The sequence below is a fragment of the Scophthalmus maximus genome, chromosome 5 (genome assembly GCF_022379125.1).
Source record: "Scophthalmus maximus strain ysfricsl-2021 chromosome 5, ASM2237912v1, whole genome shotgun sequence".
NCBI classification, from domain to species: Eukaryota; Metazoa; Chordata; class Actinopteri; order Pleuronectiformes; family Scophthalmidae; genus Scophthalmus; species Scophthalmus maximus.
Window position 1 is genome coordinate 25,227,467 of NC_061519.1, and position 18,769 is coordinate 25,246,235.

Sequence of the window (18,769 nt, forward strand, 5' to 3'; positions counted from 1 at the left end):
ATATATGTAGAATCACAGATGTTTTTTCGTCAACTCTGAATGAGTTCAATATAGTAACATGAGGTGGACCCGACCTCCGTGTGAGTCTTCCTGTTTGCTACGTCGTGTTAAATACGGTTGTTGCACAAAACGGTGCGGAATACGTCACATTCGCGTTGAATTTTTTAAGCGCTGCAGGAAACCGGAAATGGAATCAGCGCTGCGCCTCCATAAAGTGTCCTGAATTATTATTATTATTATTTCTTAGATCTCCATGTTATGGTTAGGCTATACCAAATTTTTCTTCTGTTGAAATGATGCATATGTGCTGCTGCTTGTATGTTTCTCATTAGATCAAAGCTCTAATGCAGTTTCATGTTGAGTATGTATGTATGTAATAAATAAATGTCAAAAATATATCAGTGTAGTATAGCACAAAACTTAAAATGTCATAGTATAGTAAGTTAATAAAATGTCATCGTATAGTAAGTTAATAAAATGTCATAGTATAGTAAGTAATTAAAATGCCATCTTATAGTAAGTTAATGAAATGTCATCGTATAGCAAGTTAATAAAATGTCATATTATAGTAAGTTATTAAAATGTCATATTATAGTAAGTTATTAAAATGTCATAGCATAGTAAGTTGATAAGATGTCATTGTATAGAAACTAAATAAAATGTCATTGTATGGTAAGTTATTAATATTACATACTATAAAAATGTCATGGTATTGTAAGAAATATAGTCATAAAATCATAGTAGCCTATAGTAAGACAAACGTCAAAAAACTGTCATAGTAAGGTTATAAAAATGATATAAAATTTCATGGAATGATAAGGTCAATAAAGTCATTTTTGGTTTTGGTTGACATGTTTGCTTTATTTCGTAGTGCCCAGACAGAAGCCACAGGCAAACATGTGAATATTAATCACTCTTCAACTAACAGCATTTAATCAGGTGCATAGTTAACAGTACGTGAGTTTACCGAGAAAGAAGATGGCGAAAACGGAACATTGTAAACAAAGTCACAGCTTTTTTAAACTGACAGAGAGAAGAAGACAAACAAACAGTCAAAACACAAGTTTAGTGTAACAATGAAACTAACTAACTTTTCCACCAGACAGCTCAAAACTGTAAAAACCTCTAAAGATCTACTGATCACAATCGTGGAGCATGAAACGTCTAAAGCTCATCGGTCGTCGTTATGGCTAATATCACAAAGAGAGCGAGGAAGACTTTTCACAGTCAGAAAGTAAGTAGAATTTGCGGCACTTCAAAAACGACATGGCGATTAAATGAAACATCCTCCAAAAACGGTAGCATTTCATATCTCAATCCTTGTTAACCTTATTCGACACGGTTCTAAGGTGCGCGCGAGTTAGTCCCGTTTTTCACAGTTAAAAGTTAAACCTGATGTTTTCCGAGAGCCGAGTCCTTTCACCTCGCACGGACGATCAGGAGTGAAGGCACCATCATTACGCAGATTGTCGTGTCGCTTTTCAGGTCCAAGATGCGATCGTCATCGTCCTCCTCCCTCCCTCCACTGACACTGAGAGAATTCACTGGGGAGCAAATATTTTTAAAAAAAAAAGACTCATTAGTCGTCACTGAAGCAAAAGCGATCGTCAGGCTTGAATAGCGAAGGACGCGCTTTAATGTACGCAGGAACTTTGTAGTTTTGCCTTTAGTTATTACTTTTTATTCAACTTCTGGGGCTGTCGTCGTGTGAGTCTTTCATCATGTCTTGACTGTTATTAAAAAAAAATAAAAATTGCGTTACTCCCCCACGAGGGTACGCTAGCAGCTGGATGGAACAGTTTTGTTTTGTTTTTTATTTAATTTTCAGGCGACATGACCTGTGAACATCAGCTCTCAAGTCTGTAAAAGCATGAATAACATTTTCTTAATAACCTACTGTGCTCCGAAGACAATTGAGAAGGATTTACTGGAAATAACTGGACTGTGGGAGGAAGCACAATATCCGGAGAAACTACAGACACAGGGAGAGACTAGGATTCGAACCAACAACCTTCTTGTGCCTAATTCATTATGTTTGTTTTCCTACATATATATATATATATATATATATATATATATATATATATATATATAAAATAAAGAAAGGGAATAAAGTATCTTCCATAACCTCAAGCATTAAATCCTTGAGTTGCTACTTACCCAGATTTAATCAGAGGTGATTTTCTTTTTGGAGGATTTCTTTTTCTGTAAAAAGGTGTAAAAAAAAAAGATTATAATAATATTATATTTGCATAAGTCCCAATTGCTTCTACATACAAATTATTTTGTGTGGGAACGTGTGGTTTACTTGGTGAAGCCCGACAAGTGTTCACTGACAAATGTTCAGAAATATGAAATAATATAATAATTAAAAAAAATTAAAAAAACATGGGAATTAAACTTCCTGAAGTCAGATGAGCGTGTGTTGTCGTACCGTGGAAGCAGCAGTCGCCGTGAATTCTGTCTTTTCTAGTTTCTCCGTTAGTCTGTTCTTCTCTGCAAACATCAGCACAAGACATGAACATAAGTTATTTTTTGTACCAATAAAAACAAAAGCTCAATTAGGACAGCTTGTCCCGTAATTCAGTCAGAGGTTAGAGTCCAAATCAAAACGTTTGTGAAACCCTGTTTCTGTGAGTAGAAGATTAAACAATCGCCAAAAGATTTTTTTTTTTTTCAACATTTTCAGAATATTCTTTTTTGATTTGTACAATTTCAAAGAGAGAAAAATGTAAAGGAGCATTGGCCGTTCTGGGAACCCCCCGAGGAATCAGAGAGCCTTAATTAGCTCGTACACAAATCTGATTCAGGAGATTTTTATGTGAAATTTGACTAATTTGACTTTAATTATGTTTTAAAAATAAATCACAAAATCATTGGCATTTGACATTACGTCAACACGATCCAAGTATTAGATTCTTATTGAGCAGATCACATGACGTTGATTAGAGGTCATATTGTTCAATATGTTGATTGGGTTCCAAGTTGCATTGGAAATAAATAGTAAAAAAAAAAAAAAATTCAAATTAGTCAATAAACAGAAACGTATCCTCACCAAGTGACTGGCAGTTACATGACTTATGAAACTCTCTTTAAACTCTTTTCCCACGACCAAACTATTAATCAATAATGACGAATCATTCAATGAAGTTTTATTAAAAAATTAAATTAATGTTAGTATCAAAAAAAGTTGTAACAACCAGGAAGTTCCTCACTCTTTTTCTTCGCAGGTCCGTCGTGGTTGGCCGAGACGGGAGGGGAGTTCCCTGTCGTCCCTTCAACCGCCTTCGTCTTCTTCCCTTTCTTCTTCTTCGTCCCCTCGCCGCAGCGCGGAGACGACACCCCCTCCAGAGGCTCGGGCGCCACCGCGCCCCTTTCCTCTTCCTCCGTCGCCGACCCCTTCTTCTTCTTCTTCTTCTTCGGAGGTTGGTTTTCCTTTGAGGGATTCTCCTCTTGTTCATTGATCCGTTTCTTCTTTGGCGTGTGGTCGTCATTGTCGTCGTCGTCCTGGGCGGGATCGGATTTGGGTCTTTTGGTGGGTTTCGGCCGAGGCGTCTCCTCCGCCGCCGCCGCCGCCGCCTCCTCCTCGGTCCGCCTGGGAGAACATTAAATTACAAAGCGTCACCCGTTTATTCGAAAGAATATTTTTCAAAAGTTTCACTACCGATGGATGCAAGACGTCTGTGGCATCGTGTGAAGGATTTCAGTTATTGACATTTTGTAAGTGTTGAATTCAGATGCAAAAATAAAAAAGTCACATACATAATTTCAAGACTTAGTGATTCAATGCCTTTCACATACACCCGGACAAGGTTTCACTTCACATCAAACTCTGACCACACATTGTAGAAGCTGGAACCGTACGACCCACTGTACAGTAGTTGTGAGTTGGAAGGTCTTTTCTTTAGTTAGTCTTATTAATTTTTTTCTGCTAAGTTTGTTTGACTCTGTCAACAGGACTACTACATAATAAATAAAAAAACCCGACAGAACCCATCTCCACGAATTTTGAGGAGGGTTGTGACACGACTGAAGATGGACTCCGTACATTTTGGAGCAGATCCAGGAATCTTTCCTTTTTCGTTCTTTTTTTAAACTTTCTTTTAAATGGTCTTTTTAAACACGAGTATCATAAATGACAGAAGCGGGGGCGATGAAGCAGAAGCCGATGATCATGAACTCTACTGACTTCTTCCTGTCCGCGGTGTCAGTCGGTCCTGCGGCGGCGGCGCTCTTCTTCTTCTTCTTCTTCATCATCGTCCTATTCCTCATCCTCTCCTCCGTCTTGTGCAGCCTCAGCCTCTTCTTCAGGCTGAGTTTCTTCCGGAGACGTTTCTTCTTCGCAGAGGGGAGCTGGGAAGAGTTCCCGTCTGCAGAGAGAGAAAGAGGAAATGAGCCGATGAAAAACTGTTAACGCTGCTTCATTCAAAACATTTCTTTTACTTTCTTTCTACCTGTTGCCTCCTGTTTGATTTCTGCGTCTTTGTCGCCCCCTGCTGGTATTTCATCAGACTGCACCTCCTTGCCCTGTCCTCCCTCCTTTTTCCTCTTTTTCTTCTTCTTCTTTTTCTCTGCCGGACTAACAGGATCCTCCACCTTCTCCTCCTCCTCCTCCTCTTCCTCCTCCACCTCCTCCACTTCTTTTACCTTCTTCTTCTTCTTCTTCTTAATTTTGTTTTCCAAAGGCACGACAGGAGTTTCCTCCTCTTTCTCTTCCTCCGCTTCGTCTCGCTCCAGTTTCCTTTTCTTCGCCTTCTTCTCTGATGGGGTGACCTGAGACACGACCACCACCACTGGCTCCTCCTCCTCCTCCTCCTCTTCCTCCAGCTTCTCCTCCTCCTCCACCGTCTGATCCTCCTCCTTTCTCTTTTTGTCTCGCTTCTTCTTCTTGGCGGACTTGGGGGCGAGAGGAGTGTCACTGAGCGTGTCCGAGGCGGACGCGTCTGTGCTCGGCGTTTCCGCGGCATCGGTTTTCGTTTCCTTCTTGCTCTTCTTCTTCTTTTTCTTGGGAGTTGTCGCCTCTTTGCCGGACTCCGCCTCCGTCCCGTCGTCGACTTCGACCTGAATGTTGAGCGTGATGGAGTCGTCCGGGTCTGTTCGCTCCTCCTCCGCCGTCGGCTCTTCTACAACAGAACAGGACGACAGATGACAGATGTTTGTCTTTGTTTGTTATTGACGTTGCATTACAGATAAGGGAGAAAGCTCACATGTCACTTTGTGGATTTCTTTGTCATTTTTTAAATTTTATTTTGTTGTTATAAATATCCATATATATTATTTTACCACATGTTGGCATTATTCGAAGCTTTTTCTCACGGGTCTTCAACTCTAGTGCATTTTGTTTGTATGTGGTTTTGTATGTTTGAAAAATGTCAATAAAAACAAAAATACATCATCTTCGCAACAGCGCTACATGTGTCAACAAATCAAACAGGATTTTGAGAAAATTTAATTTGCAGATTTTTTCATCAAGGAACAATAACACTATTATGGAACAGAACTTCTGTGAGTATTACGTTTCTTATATGTATCATTACAATCAACGTTTCCTCCTAATTATTACCTATAGAGCTGCATCACTTAATCTATTAATCGACTACTTAATTAATCGCCAACTTTTTTGATAATCGATTCATCGGTTTAAGTGTTTTTTTATGAATAGAAAAAGTCAAAATTCTGTGATTTCAGCTTCTTAAATGGAAATTTAATTGAATATTTTCTTGTTTCTTTGCTCCTCTATGACAGTAAACTAAATATCTGTGGTGTGTGGACAAAAACAAAACATCATCTCAGGGTTTGGAAAACATGATCCGACATTTTCCCCCCATTCAAAACTAAAGAAAAAAATTATTTATCGACAGATTAATCGATAATGAAAGTAATCGTAAGTTGCAGCCCTAATCACCTCATTAATTAGGTAAACATTTGCATACCAATGTGTTTTGGCTTGGCATAAAACATATCCAGCAACCTAACTTAGAACATAAAGGAGTTTGAAAGCAGCTGCAGGAAATCAGCGTCCCCTCATTAATATGCAAAGTTATTCAGAAGGTTGCCCCAGATGGGGATTTAAAAAATAAAATATATATATATTTACATAACGCCTCGCGTACGAGAGAAAAGTTGTACGACAAGTTGTTTTTAACTTTGATGACATCCACGTTACCAGTGTCAGCGGGGGGAAGGCCGCCGGCGGCGCCTCCGTCACCCGAGGCCGCTGGCGTCTCCGCCTGGTCGTCAGACGTCAGTGGGGATGTGAGGTCCTGAGGACGGACGGACACACACACACACACACACACACACACACACACACACACACACACACACACACACACACACACACACACACACACACACACACACACACACACACACACACACACACACACACACACACACACACACACACACACGTGTCGCGGTTACTGTTTAAATTCGTAATCATCTCTCCGCTTCTGGAAAAAGGCCGAGCGGCGACGTAACTTCTGATCAAATTAGCCCCCAACATCAGCAAAACATTTTTTGTACCTTGGGCTTCTCCTCTTCCTCCTCTTCCTCCACTACCTCATCGTCTTCTTCTTTTGGATTTTCAGCGTCTAGAAGAGATGAAAACAAAGCCGCCATTTATACATCGTCGGAAGTCTTACGTGTCTCGTTGGGACATCAGGACTAAAGTCTTTATCAAACTGAAGATGTTGTGATTGAAACTGTAATCTGCACTATTTTTACAACACAAAAACAATACTTGGTTAAAAAAACCCATAAAAAAACAAAGGACGAGCCGAGTGTTATGTGAACATACACAGCCTGTCTCAACAACAATGCTTCCTCACTGGATTCCGCGTGAACTAGAAATTCCTCGGCCAAGACCGAACAATCCTAGGCACGTTCGTCTAGTTCTTATGTGTAAAAGAAAAAAAAAGGAAAATGGTCCTATATAATAATAACCTAAATGGTTTATTTGTCATAAAAACATAGTTAAAGTGGGAGAACTCCCGCTCTAGGCCTCCGGGGCCGTTTCTTCACGACAGCTTGTGAACGTTTTGTCACTGGCGCAGTGACAAAACGTAACGCCTGGTCATCAGACATCTACCTATTGGTTGTTCCTACCTGCAGGGGGCGGGGCCTCGCTCTCCGCTGGCTGGTCATTGGTCTGCTCGGCCGCCGGGGGCTCGGCCTGGGCGGACGTCTGCACGAGGAATCGACAGGTTAACAACAGTCTCCGGCAAAAAAAGTTTGGCTTTATTTCTCTTTCACTCAAGAGGAAGATTGGTACGGAAGAGTATTAGTGCCAGGCATAAGAAAAACTAAATGAGGGGGAAGATTTTTGTAAATTTATTTTAACATTTTCCAGAATAAAGTTAAAATACTTAGAGAATAAAGTTTAAATATTATTTCGAGAATAAAGTTGAAATGTCAAGAACAAAGTTTTAATATTATTTCGAGAATAAAGTTGAAATGTCAAGAACAAAGTTTTAATATTATTTCGAGAATAAAGTCGAAATGTCAAGAACAAAGTTAAAAAATACTACTTCAAGAATAAAGTTGAACATTGTGACCCGGAAGCACTTTTCAGCACCAAACAACCGGATGTTGATGTTTTGTTAGCCAGTTTTGCTAAGCTAACGCTAGCTGCTAGCCACGTTGTAAAGTTGCGATATTATTATTGACAGGATGAATCTGGAAGAAACGATGCGAGTGTTTGCAACATGAACGTCAACGTGCGTCCTGACGAGATAACGTTCAACTGCAAACGACCGTTAATGAATTTTGAGAGGCGGGAATTTACCGAGGCTAGCGTAGCTTTGCTAACGTTAGTTAACGTGGATGTGTAACAGCTGAACTGGAACAACAACACGGACGTTCAGGGACATTTCAACTTTAATCTCCACATTTCAACTTTATTGTCTAAATGTTAAATGAATAAATGAAATCTTCCCCCTCATTTTTCTTCTTCTTATGCCCTAATACTCTTCCGTAGATTTGATCGTATTTCAGCCTGTGTGAACAACAAAAAGCTGATGTGAGTTTTGACTTTTAGATTTTTTTTTAAATGCTGACATGGGAAAAAAAACGAAAACGTTTAGAAATCATAATTTGACGTCACTGCAGTGATTCATAAAATCGCGATCATAAAAATTCACCCGAGGTAGATTGCAGGATACAATTGTTCTATATGCTGAATAATAATAATCATCGTAATAAACTTTATTCATGTAGCACTTTCCTTAACAAAGTTACAAAGTGCTTAACAGAAAGAAAAGAAAAAAGGAAATTAAAGGAGCAGCAATTAAAGCAGGAAAAGTTCATAAAACACAATATATGTCATCAAATTCATAAAAATTTTTTTTTTTAAAGATTTAAAAGACATTATGGATGTTGACGGTATAGTTTGTGTGACCAGTGATTATAACATCGGACTTATCATCATAGATTTGAGTTGTTTTGGGGTAGCCAGCATGTCAACAAACACATCAGACGACGAACAGTACTGGACCTCTGCAGCGTCCACCTCCTCATCCTCGACCTCCTGAGTGCTGGGGGGCGTGGCCTCCGTTTGACCGACAGCCGCCTGCTCTGACGCAGGGGTTACGTCTGCGGCGGCGTCCGCGGTGGTGTCCGCGGCGGCGTCCGCGGCTGCGTCCGCGGCGGCGTCTGTCTCCTGAGCAAAGAAAAACGGGGTTGTAGTTGTTATGGCGGGAAAATTCTCTGATTTCAGCTTCTTAAATGTGAATATTTTCTGGTTTCTTTGCTCCTCTATGACAGTGAACTGAATATATTTGGCGTGTGGACAAAACAAAGCATCATCTTGGAGTTTTGGGAAACACGTTTGACATTTTTCACCATTTCATGGACCAAACAACAAACGGATCAATCGAGAAAATTATCAAGGAGATTAATTGATAATAGAAATATTCGTTGGTCGCAGCCCTAATTTAGTCTTTAAATTTTTTTTTTTAAATCAGCAGTTTGTAATCTCTTGCAAAATAAGTTTCAGGTGTGCAAAGAATAATAACAGCTTCTCCTGATCTTTTCTCCTGATCTTTCATGATAAGCTACTACTAATAAACAGTTATAGAAAATAGGCCACAACAAAACGGAAGTGTTTCCGGAGGACACTTAAAAGTGATGCACACGTCTGGACGCGCTTCTTGTTGCCGCGGATTTTGACTCGCAGCTCTATCACTTACTTTTTATCTCATTATCTCATTCACCTTCATCAGTGCTGTGAGTCAAAATCCGCAGCGGCGTGTCTGGTCCAGACGTGTGCATCACTCTGAAGTGTCCTCTGGAAACACTTCCGTTTCGTTGCGCTCTAGCTGCGGGGCGTTGTCTGAATGCTGCGCGTGTCATTGTCAAATTGATGGACAGGTTTTTTTCTTAGTTTGCTTGTGTTTTGTCTTATTTGCATGTGTTTTCTTAGCACTTTTTTAGTTTTAAGTTTTTAAAAAGTAAGAAAAGTGTTTTATGTAAATGGGAGGAGGGAACTTGCACAACCACATTCTTTCAGATTCAGCCTCAGGTCACCAACCTGTTTGGGCTCATCGTCGAGCTCCACGTGCTCAGTGCTGCTCCCGTCCTCAGCTGCTTCCTCGCAGTCACAGGAGCCGTTAGTGGCCTCGGCAGACGCTTCGACAGGAGCCGACTGGGGGAAAAAGACAGATACTTCAGAGCGGTCTGCGGTAAAAGTGGACAAAAAAAAGGACCTCAACTTCGTATTTTGGTTTTGAATCAGTTCAGTGTTGTTGCCGAAGAAAATCAAAGATCTTCTGGTGTCAAACACAAAGCAGAGGAATCAGGAATATCACACACACACACACACACACACACACACACACACACACACACACACACACACACACACACACACACACACACACACACACACACACACACACACACACACACACACACACACACACACACACACACACACACACACACACACACACACACACACACACACAGAGAGAGAGAGAGAAGATTATCATTCTGTCAAACACAGTTTCTGTCCAAACAGCATTATCGCCTGCATCACTGAGCCAATATAAAAGAACACAGACAAGACTCTGATATTCTCTCACACAAACGCACACACGCACACACACGGACGCGCACGCACACACACTATCAGACCAAACTAACACAAACAGGACAGACGAGTGTGTGTGTGTGTGTGTGTGTGTGTGTGTGTGTGTGTGTGCGTGTGTGTATCTCAGAAGCACAAAACAACACTGCAGCTACTGTTAATCTATTAGCACATTATTACAGCCAATGGACAACAGCTATGCGTGCGCGTGTGTGTGTGTGTGCGTGTGTGTGCGCGTGTGTAATCACGATGGCTGTGGTTTCCTCCAACTGTAGCAACAACCACGAGATAGTTCCCTGCAGTTTAAAAATCATGAGTCAAATTCACAGTTTTTTTTTTCACTTAGACGTTAATTTCTTTTAACCTTTTCCCCGTCACATTTAATTTCCCTCATTAAGCGTCAATCATTTTTCAAAAAGTCAAAAAGATGCCAATGTTTTCACGGCATAAATCCTGTAAATGTGCCATAAATCGTTTGAAGATTTTAAAAACTGAAACTAAACAATGTTGGTGATCAAGAAGAATTGATCGATCGTGTCCTTGAGGAGAACTTTGGTAAAGTTCAACTCGAAAAAATGTGTCATCATCAATGAACCGTCACCGATGAATCACCGTCGGAGTCAGAAAACAGTCAAAAGTTTCCGTTAACAATTTCCCAAAGCTTAAAAGTGACGTGGTCAAATATCTTGTTTTAATTTCAACAAAACACAATTTTGTATTTGTGAGCTCTCATCTCCGCTCACCTCCTGTTCGGATTTGGTTTCCTCCTCCTCTTCGTCCTCTTCGTCGTCGTCAGGTCTCTCGGCCTCCGGGTTCGTTGATCCCGTTTCACCTGCGGCTTCCGGCCGCCGCTCCGAGACGGCGTCGGCGTGTTTCCCCCCACGGCTCAGATCTGCAGCGGACGAGTCCACGGCATCTGCCCGGGACCCTGAGAGAAGGGAGCTGGTCTCAGTTTGGAGACTTTGTCTCTAATTCACTTAGAAATTGAATTTTAACAAACTGTAGCTCTTTAGGATTTTCCATCAATCCACATTCATCATGATTGTTGGGCCTACACAAAAAAAACCTAACTTATTTGTGTTATTGTTTTAATGCATGTCGACTGTCATTGTTTAGTTTTTTAGCAGGACGATAAAGTACTGAACTGAAAGGTGCAGATGTTAACGGCTAAAAATAAATATAATAACCACGTGCAAAATATTTGATATATTTATACACGTATTTATATAAACCTGTACAACAATTTGAATATCAACACTTGAATATAAAGTCAAAAAATATGGGGCAATATGGTGCAATTATCAAGTATTTGACAAATTGTAATGTCAAATTTAGACTTTATGTTCACTAGTCAGACGAATGAACATAAAGTTTAGAGCTGCAACTTCTCAATAAGTCGACTAATTGTTTAAAATTTGTCCGAAATTTGTTAAAAACGTTCACCGCAGTTTTTCCCAGATCTGAAAGTGTAATAAAGTTATTGACGTTCACAATCTAAACGATACAAAACAAGCAAGAATGAGTTGGTCCATGAATAATAAAGTTTTACCAGCTGGAGGCTTTGCATCCGCTTCTTCTTCCTCTCCTGCGGCGGCGGCGAGTTTGCCGTTCGCCGCCTCTTCTTCTTCGCTGGTGGCAGGCTCCGCCTTGATGCTCCGCTTCTTTAACGTGGCTGAGTCTTCGGCCTCCTGCTTGGCATGTTGAGCGAGGGAGCAAAGTCTACACACACACACACACACACACACACACACACACACACACACACACACACACACACACACACACACACACACACACACACACACACACACACACACACACACACACACACACACACACACACACACACACACACACACACACACACACACACACACACACACACACACACACACACACAATAAAAAGAAAAGATTTATTCCTTTTGAATTCATTCATCCGGTTGGTTTCATTTGGCGCTATTTTTATTTGCCGTATATGAATATGAAATACAAATTCGGCTGAAAAAAGGAATAAGAAGGAAGGTAATGTCAAGAGATTAGATCCAAAGCTCAAAAACTAAAAAACATATTTCTGTGACGGCCGCAAATATCAGACGATGGGTTTTTTCCACATCAGCAGACGGACGAGTATCAGTGAGACTGTTGCATTGTGGATCTTTCGTGGACACGCTGACGTGTGTTGCATCCGACCGAAGCGTCAGGCGAACGGTTTGCGAGCGACTGAATGTGACGAGGAGGAGGAGGAGGAGGAGGAGGAGCTCCGAGAGATGTTAACAGCCACAGGAAATTGTTCTGACAGGGGGAATGTGTGAGTCGGAGACATATCGCCGGGGGGGGGGGGTCAGGGTGGAGCCGAGGTGCGTTCAACTCCAAAAACAAAGTCGGACAAGCAAAACAAATTGTCGGATTTTTTAATTCCGCTTCAATGGGAGTGTTTCGCAGTTCCGTTTGACCAGGGACGAGGCTCCACGGATGACGGTCTCGTCGCTGGGCTCAGCCTCTCATCAGATGTTTAAACATGTTATTCATATTTTTCAAAGATTGAGGTTGTGGCTGACAAGCGACTTACTTCATCCAGCCCGTGTAGATATCATGTAGGTTGGAGCTCTCCTCTGGCGTTTCCACCTGCACACACACACGCACACACACACGCACACGCACACACACACACACACACACACACACACACACACACACACACACACACACACACACACACACACACACACACACACACAGAGAGAGAGAAACCATCAAAGAAGAGACGTACTGGGCAACTAAACCTTTTTCATCAAGTTACATCTGAAGTCAAGGCGCTGGACTCTGTTCCTGAAAGTCAACTATGAAGACACAGATAGAAAAACAAAACATAAGGAGGATTTCAAAAGGGAAATAGCAAATTTCCTGTGTGTTTCAGGGGAACGCTGCAACTCTTTGATGCCACAACCCCCCCCCAAATGAAATCCACTGAAAAAAACAACGGAGAGAGGAATTCAGAGCGATGGGCTCCTCAATACGTGGAGGTGGATTTTAAAGTTTTTTTAAAACTCTTTTCCCCTGACCACTTCCTGAAACTCGAGTTTCAACACATTTGAGAAAAAAATGTAATATTGGGAGCGTTTATATAAATTGAGAAGTGTGTGTTGGTCGAATCATGACTAAACATGTGTATTGTTTGGACATTTGATATATATATATATCTATATATATATATATAAAAAATCAATTTATTAATTCCTTCATTGTTCTGTCTCTAGAACATGTGCACACGTGAACTGTGAAACTTTTCCATCGTAACTTCTTGGAGTTTAAAGTAAAAATCATTTACTACCCCCCCACAAAAGATCCCAAATCAAACAATAACGTAGGACACCACGAATCAGCAGATTCGTACATTTAAGAAACCAAATATTTGGCTTAAAAAATTAGACAGATTAATCGACCGTCAAAAGTATTGATGAAGTGTTTTTCTCAGCTCCGGTGCTTTTCATGCATCATTGACACGCGGACCGTTGAACAGTAGTTAATGTGGGGGGGGGTTCAGTTTGCAGCATCCTGCATGGCTCGTTTGTGCAGCTGCTGAAACATTATGTTCTTTTTCCTCCAGGAGGCCTCGACAAGGAGCCATGTGCTTTCACTCACACACACACACACACACACACACACACACACACACACACACACACACACACATGTTTACATGTTTATATAAATATATATACATATATATATATATATAGTGAGAGAGAGAGAGAGCTGCCTGTCCTGCAGTTTACAGCAGCAGCACTGCAACACTATAATCCAGTGTATATTTAATCCAGGCTGTTACATAACCTGCATGTCGTCCCAAGAAATAAATACAACACATCCTAATAAATAAATAAATAAATACATACATACATACATACAAACATACATACATACATAAATAAATGAATTAAATTAAATTAAATTAAATTAAATAAATAAATAAAAATTACAAAATAAAATAAAATAAAACAAAATAAAATCAATCGGATTACACGCGGACTCTCACCCGGGCCACGTGCTTCTCCAGCCCCTTGGCGGCTCTCTGGAAGCCGTTCACCTTCAGGTGCTGATAGATGAGAACCAGCAGCGCGGCGTCGTCCTGCTCCTCCGCGGCCATGATGCTGCTGCTGCTGCTGCTGCTGCTGCTGCACCGGACACCCACCGACGAGCACCGACCAGCACCGACACGCAGGAGAACACCGCGTCAGTGTCGCCGTCGAGCGCAGGCCACGCCCTCTGTCCGCCGCGCACACGTGAGCCAGCGACGCCCCCTTTCGTCTTCTCCCCACACTGCATCATGGGAAGTGGAGTCTATTGTTCAAAGGAAGGCGCTGGACGGCGACTACAAAGGCATCTTCTGAGATCTTAAAGGGACAGTGCAGGGATTTCGGAGTGGGGTTGTGTGAGCTACTTCCATCCATCCATCCATCGTCTACAACTTTATCCATTTAAGGGTCATTTAACGCAGTTTGGAGGAGAAGTGGAAGTAGCGTAAATTATTTCCTGAAAGACAAATATCCGTTCAATTGCACGCTGGAGGATGTATTTTTTTTTGGAAAAACTTTTGAGTCGACCAGCTGATTTGCGGAGTGATACTGCACCGCCGCGAGTTGGCGCAGTAATACACCCTAATCAACTGAACAGATTTTTTTTTTTTAGTTAAGCATTTAAAATGTTCTCGTGGTCCCCTCTGCAACTGTAGAACTCTGACTTTCGCCACTTCCGCTTCTCCTCCAAACTCCGTTAAATCACATCGCTGATCACCGTCTCCATAATGTAACATATTAACTATTAACTATGCCTAAGTAACTCAAACAACCCCACTTCAAAATCACTGAACTATCCCTTTAAGATTAGTGCCTGACCGATATGGATTTCGTGGCCGATTAGGGAGAATGAGATTCCCGACAACGATACATCGGCCGATATATATATTTATTTAACTTTTTTTTATTTTTTATCTGTCAACGATTTCTAAAGTGTCGTCATCAAACCTTCATGACAAAGACATGTAATTGAGGCTTGATATTTTAGTTTAACCACGAACTTTATCATAAGTAACTGTAAATTGAAAATACAAATACAACCAAATACATAGCACTTATAAAAAAGATTTATTTTACATTAAATAAAACATATATGCACATTTGAAAGGCTCAAATCAGTCGGCCGATAATATCGGTCGGGCTCTTAAAATATCGGCCGATCTTATCGGTCAACCAATATATTGATCGGGCTCTAATATTAAGATGAATAAAAAATTAACCTAAGGCACATTTAAGCATGATATTAGGGCCCGGGAGAAGGCTGGACGGAAATCAGTATATGTATATATTATTATTTAAAATAACATATATGTAAAGACAATTACTTGATTGCATTTTAAGTGCATTTTCAAACATTCTATTATCTATCTATGAACACAATAATGTATTTTAATGATGTACTTATTGACTCATATTTCATTTGTGAAAAATCTTTTTTAGAAATTCCTTTTTTTGTCAATGAAATATCAAACAATGTTTTACTTTGTAATTTATGCTAAATTAATGTTTGCTCATCCATTGCTGATGCTTTTTTTGTAATAGCAAATTCCCCCATTATCATATCTTATCTTATTTATGAGTTATTGAGACAATTCTTTGACTTTTTATGTCAAAAATGTGAGATCTGACCTTTTTGTTTTTACTTATTGAATCAAAAATCAAGATTTTTTTTGGTCATTTTGAGTCAAAATTGTGTGTTAATATTTCATTATCATGACATAGAAAGTACATAAGAAATCTGGAAACAGTCTCTCATACTTAGAGTTATAAAGTCACTTGGTGGCTCATCAGTTTGATGAGATTTTCTTTTTATTATATTGTTAACAATCTCATTCTTGTTTATTAGATACGAAGCATTTTTCCTGTCAAAATCTTGACTTGCCGCCTCATGATTGTAACCTAGAATGTCATAAGTTAAACCAAGAAATTTGTAGTATTTCTTATTTATTATCATTCAACTTCCACTTTTCACCCTTTCCTATTTCTGTCAGACTCAACTAATAAATCCATGGACCTGTAACATTAACCGAGAAAACCCCAGAAGACTAAATATTGATTTCAATGGAGAATTTACGAACATTTCAGAGCTAAACTCTGTGTTTTTGGCTGAACAGCTGTTTCTCCTCTGAAGGAGCAACAATGTCTGGCGACGTTCCTTCCTGCGAATGAGTCGGCGATAAATTACACACGAAACCTCTTTCACCACTTTGTTTTCCTGGAAACTTGGGAGCAGGACAGGACGCCGATCTGGGACGGAGTCAGAGTCGCACTCGCAGCCTGGAGTTTTCAAACGGAGACAAAGTGCCTGAAACACAAAGTCAGAGGAAATATGATTGGACTCGAAAGTTTTGGTTTTGGAAGAAAAAGAGTTGGAAGGAATCGCTTCGCTGTGGCCAAAGCCAGATGCCCTTCATTCTTTCTGCCTAATTTACATTTTAGGTGTTTTGTTTTATTAATAACCACTGTCAGACAAATTTAAGAGAGTCATCAATCTTTAAAAAATGAGAGTCACAATTATAACTTTCAAAATAAAAGCACAGGTACAGGAACAAAAAAATTTTGTTCTGCGGTGCTAACAAACATTTGTGATCAATTATTTTTTAAATATATGTTATTTAGCATGTTGTAGAATTTAACAACATTCACCACCCAGGTATTATATGATGACACTGTGATTATTACTTAATATTAGTCATATACAAACCATGTCTTATACTTTTTTAAACTATTTTTTCAATGGAATACTGTATATATGTTCAACATATTGTTGATTGTTGAAATGGATTTATTTTTCTTAGTCAATCTATCAACTTATTGTTTGCAGCTCTAGAAATTATTACTTAGAATTAGTCATAAACAAACCATATCTAAAACGATTTAAAACTATTTTTCTGTGGAATACTATATATGTTTTCAGCGTATTGTTGATTATTGAAATTGATGTTCTTTCTTAGTCAATGAACTTATTGTTTGCAGCCCCAACATTTGTAATAAACATGCTCTGAATGTTCAGTGTTTTGCATTATTCTTAATCTTAATCCAGTTCTTACTGTCGCATCACACTTCAGTCCCCCATGGGATACTTGGAGCTCTTATTTCTTAATAAATCCGACCCACTTCCGGTGTCATCCTGATTCCATTTGGACCCCTTCACACCCATCGGTGTTAACGGTTGAGAGGCTGCAACCGTTTTCAAGTTTGCATAAAAGAGACAAGGAATAGCGGATCTTAGGAAATTTAGCCTTCAGAATAAAAGTGTCAAGCTAAGTATAGCTTCTCCAGTGTTGACCGAGCAAAAATGTTCCTTCTTTTAATCCATATTTAAGTTGTCTTAGAAGTATTTCAAGGCATTGAATTAAGATTATTTTTTATTTTATTTCATTTACACATATTTTATTAATGAAAATCGGAATGTTCGGTAGATCATACAGGCAGGAGGCTTCATAATTGTTCGGAGTTATGTATTTTTTTAAAATCATTTATCACTATAAATTTAAAGACACAGTTTATAGGGAGTTCATTGACTCAATGTACAATTTTTTTAACAGAATTTATCACGGCTAATGTGCCCATCAATTTCATGCCCCTTGTCTGGGTTCAGGTCGTTGTGATTGATCAGGTTTACTACTAAGAATTATTGTCATGAACAGCTGGGAATTGCAGAAATAAAATGGCTGTCAATGTGAATAGAGTAATTTCATATTAATTGCTACTAAAAAAAATCTTTAAAGTCCTAATTTGGTGAGCATGGATCGTATTTGTTGGCCTACTACAAATCAATCGAGAAGTAGAGGAGTCATTTTCTCAAAGACTTCTGTGGAAACAACCAGTGGAGTCGCCCTCTGCTGGTCATTCCAGAGAACACAGGCTTCAGGCACTTCCGCATCGGCTTCATTCCCCATACCCAGTGACCAGACATCCACTTTTATACGTTCCTCCATGATAGGGGAGGTTAAATGCTGTTGCCCTGGCAATGCATCATTCAACATTAAATACGTAGATGTGTTTGATGGAGTTGTAATCATTGGAATCTCATTCAAATTAGCAGACATGTTGAGAGTGGCGAATCCTTGTATCGGAAATGGTTTGTTAGCCTAATTGTGTCCAAATGGCTCCATAGCGCCCCCTAACAAATATGCATTTAATGTATTTAAGCCTTAAGTGCAGCTCCCAGTATATTAAAGGGATAGTTCAGTGATTTTGAAGTGGGGTTGTATGAGTTACTTATGCATAGTTGATATGTCACCTTATGGAGATGGTGATCAGCAATGTCATTTAACGGAGTTTGGAGGAGAAGCGTAAGAAGCGGAAATAACTTTTTCAGCACATTTTAAAAGCGTGACCTAAAAAAACGGCGAGTTGGCGCGGTAACACCTGGCTGAAGAACACTTGAAAAATAAGTGCAAACTTAAACGGATGTCTGGCAGAAAACTGAAGCAGTGATAAAAAAAATACATCCTCCAGCGTACAATTGAACGGATATTTTATTCCTTAGGTCACCTTTTAAAATGTAGCGAAAAAGATGTTTTCCGGTGGTCCCCTTTGCAACAGTGCGACTCAGACTTACGCTGCTTCCACTTCTCCTCCAAACTCCGGTAAAT

At 39.9% G+C, this 18,769-nt stretch overlaps 1 protein-coding gene across 2 annotated transcripts; it reads right to left on the reverse strand.

The window, feature by feature from the left end:
- Positions 1-830: 830 nt before the first annotated feature.
- Positions 831-14,389, reverse strand: LOC118311251 (ABC transporter F family member 4-like). Of its 2 annotated transcripts, XR_007030769.1 has the most exons (16): positions 14,129-14,389; positions 12,662-12,717; positions 11,640-11,809; positions 10,834-11,018; positions 9,533-9,646; positions 8,498-8,662; positions 7,111-7,189; positions 6,529-6,596; positions 6,167-6,263; positions 4,455-5,123; positions 4,190-4,370; positions 3,216-3,595; positions 2,435-2,496; positions 2,161-2,205; positions 1,678-1,730; positions 831-1,544 (listed from the first exon to the last, which is right to left on the reverse strand). XR_007030769.1 is itself a non-coding variant. In XM_035634951.2 (15 exons), the coding sequence occupies exons 1-14, from the start codon at positions 14,237-14,239 to the stop codon at positions 2,167-2,169; spliced, it is 2,376 nt and encodes a 791-aa protein (XP_035490844.2). In that variant the 5' UTR covers positions 14,240-14,389; the 3' UTR covers positions 831-1,544; positions 2,161-2,166. The 2 variants fall into 2 exon arrangements, 1 of the variants encoding a protein (XP_035490844.2); XM_035634951.2 differs by lacking the exon at positions 1,678-1,730.
- Between the last annotated feature and the right edge of the window lie 4,380 nt (positions 14,390-18,769).

What these genes read in the sequence shown, in the direction of transcription:
- LOC118311251 (XM_035634951.2), bottom strand. Translation starts at nt 14,239, where the DNA reads ATGGCCGCGGAGGAGCAGGACGACGCCGCGCTGCTGGTTCTCATCTAT. An exon ending in AAACCAAATCCGAACAGGAG is followed by an intron (nt 9,647 to 10,833) that starts GTGAGCGGAGAT and finishes TTTTTCCCCCAG; the next exon opens with TCGGCTCCTGTCGAAGCGTC. An exon ending in AATCAAACAGGAGGCAACAG is followed by an intron (nt 4,371 to 4,454) that starts GTAGAAAGAAAG and finishes CTCTCTCTGCAG; the next exon opens with ACGGGAACTCTTCCCAGCTC.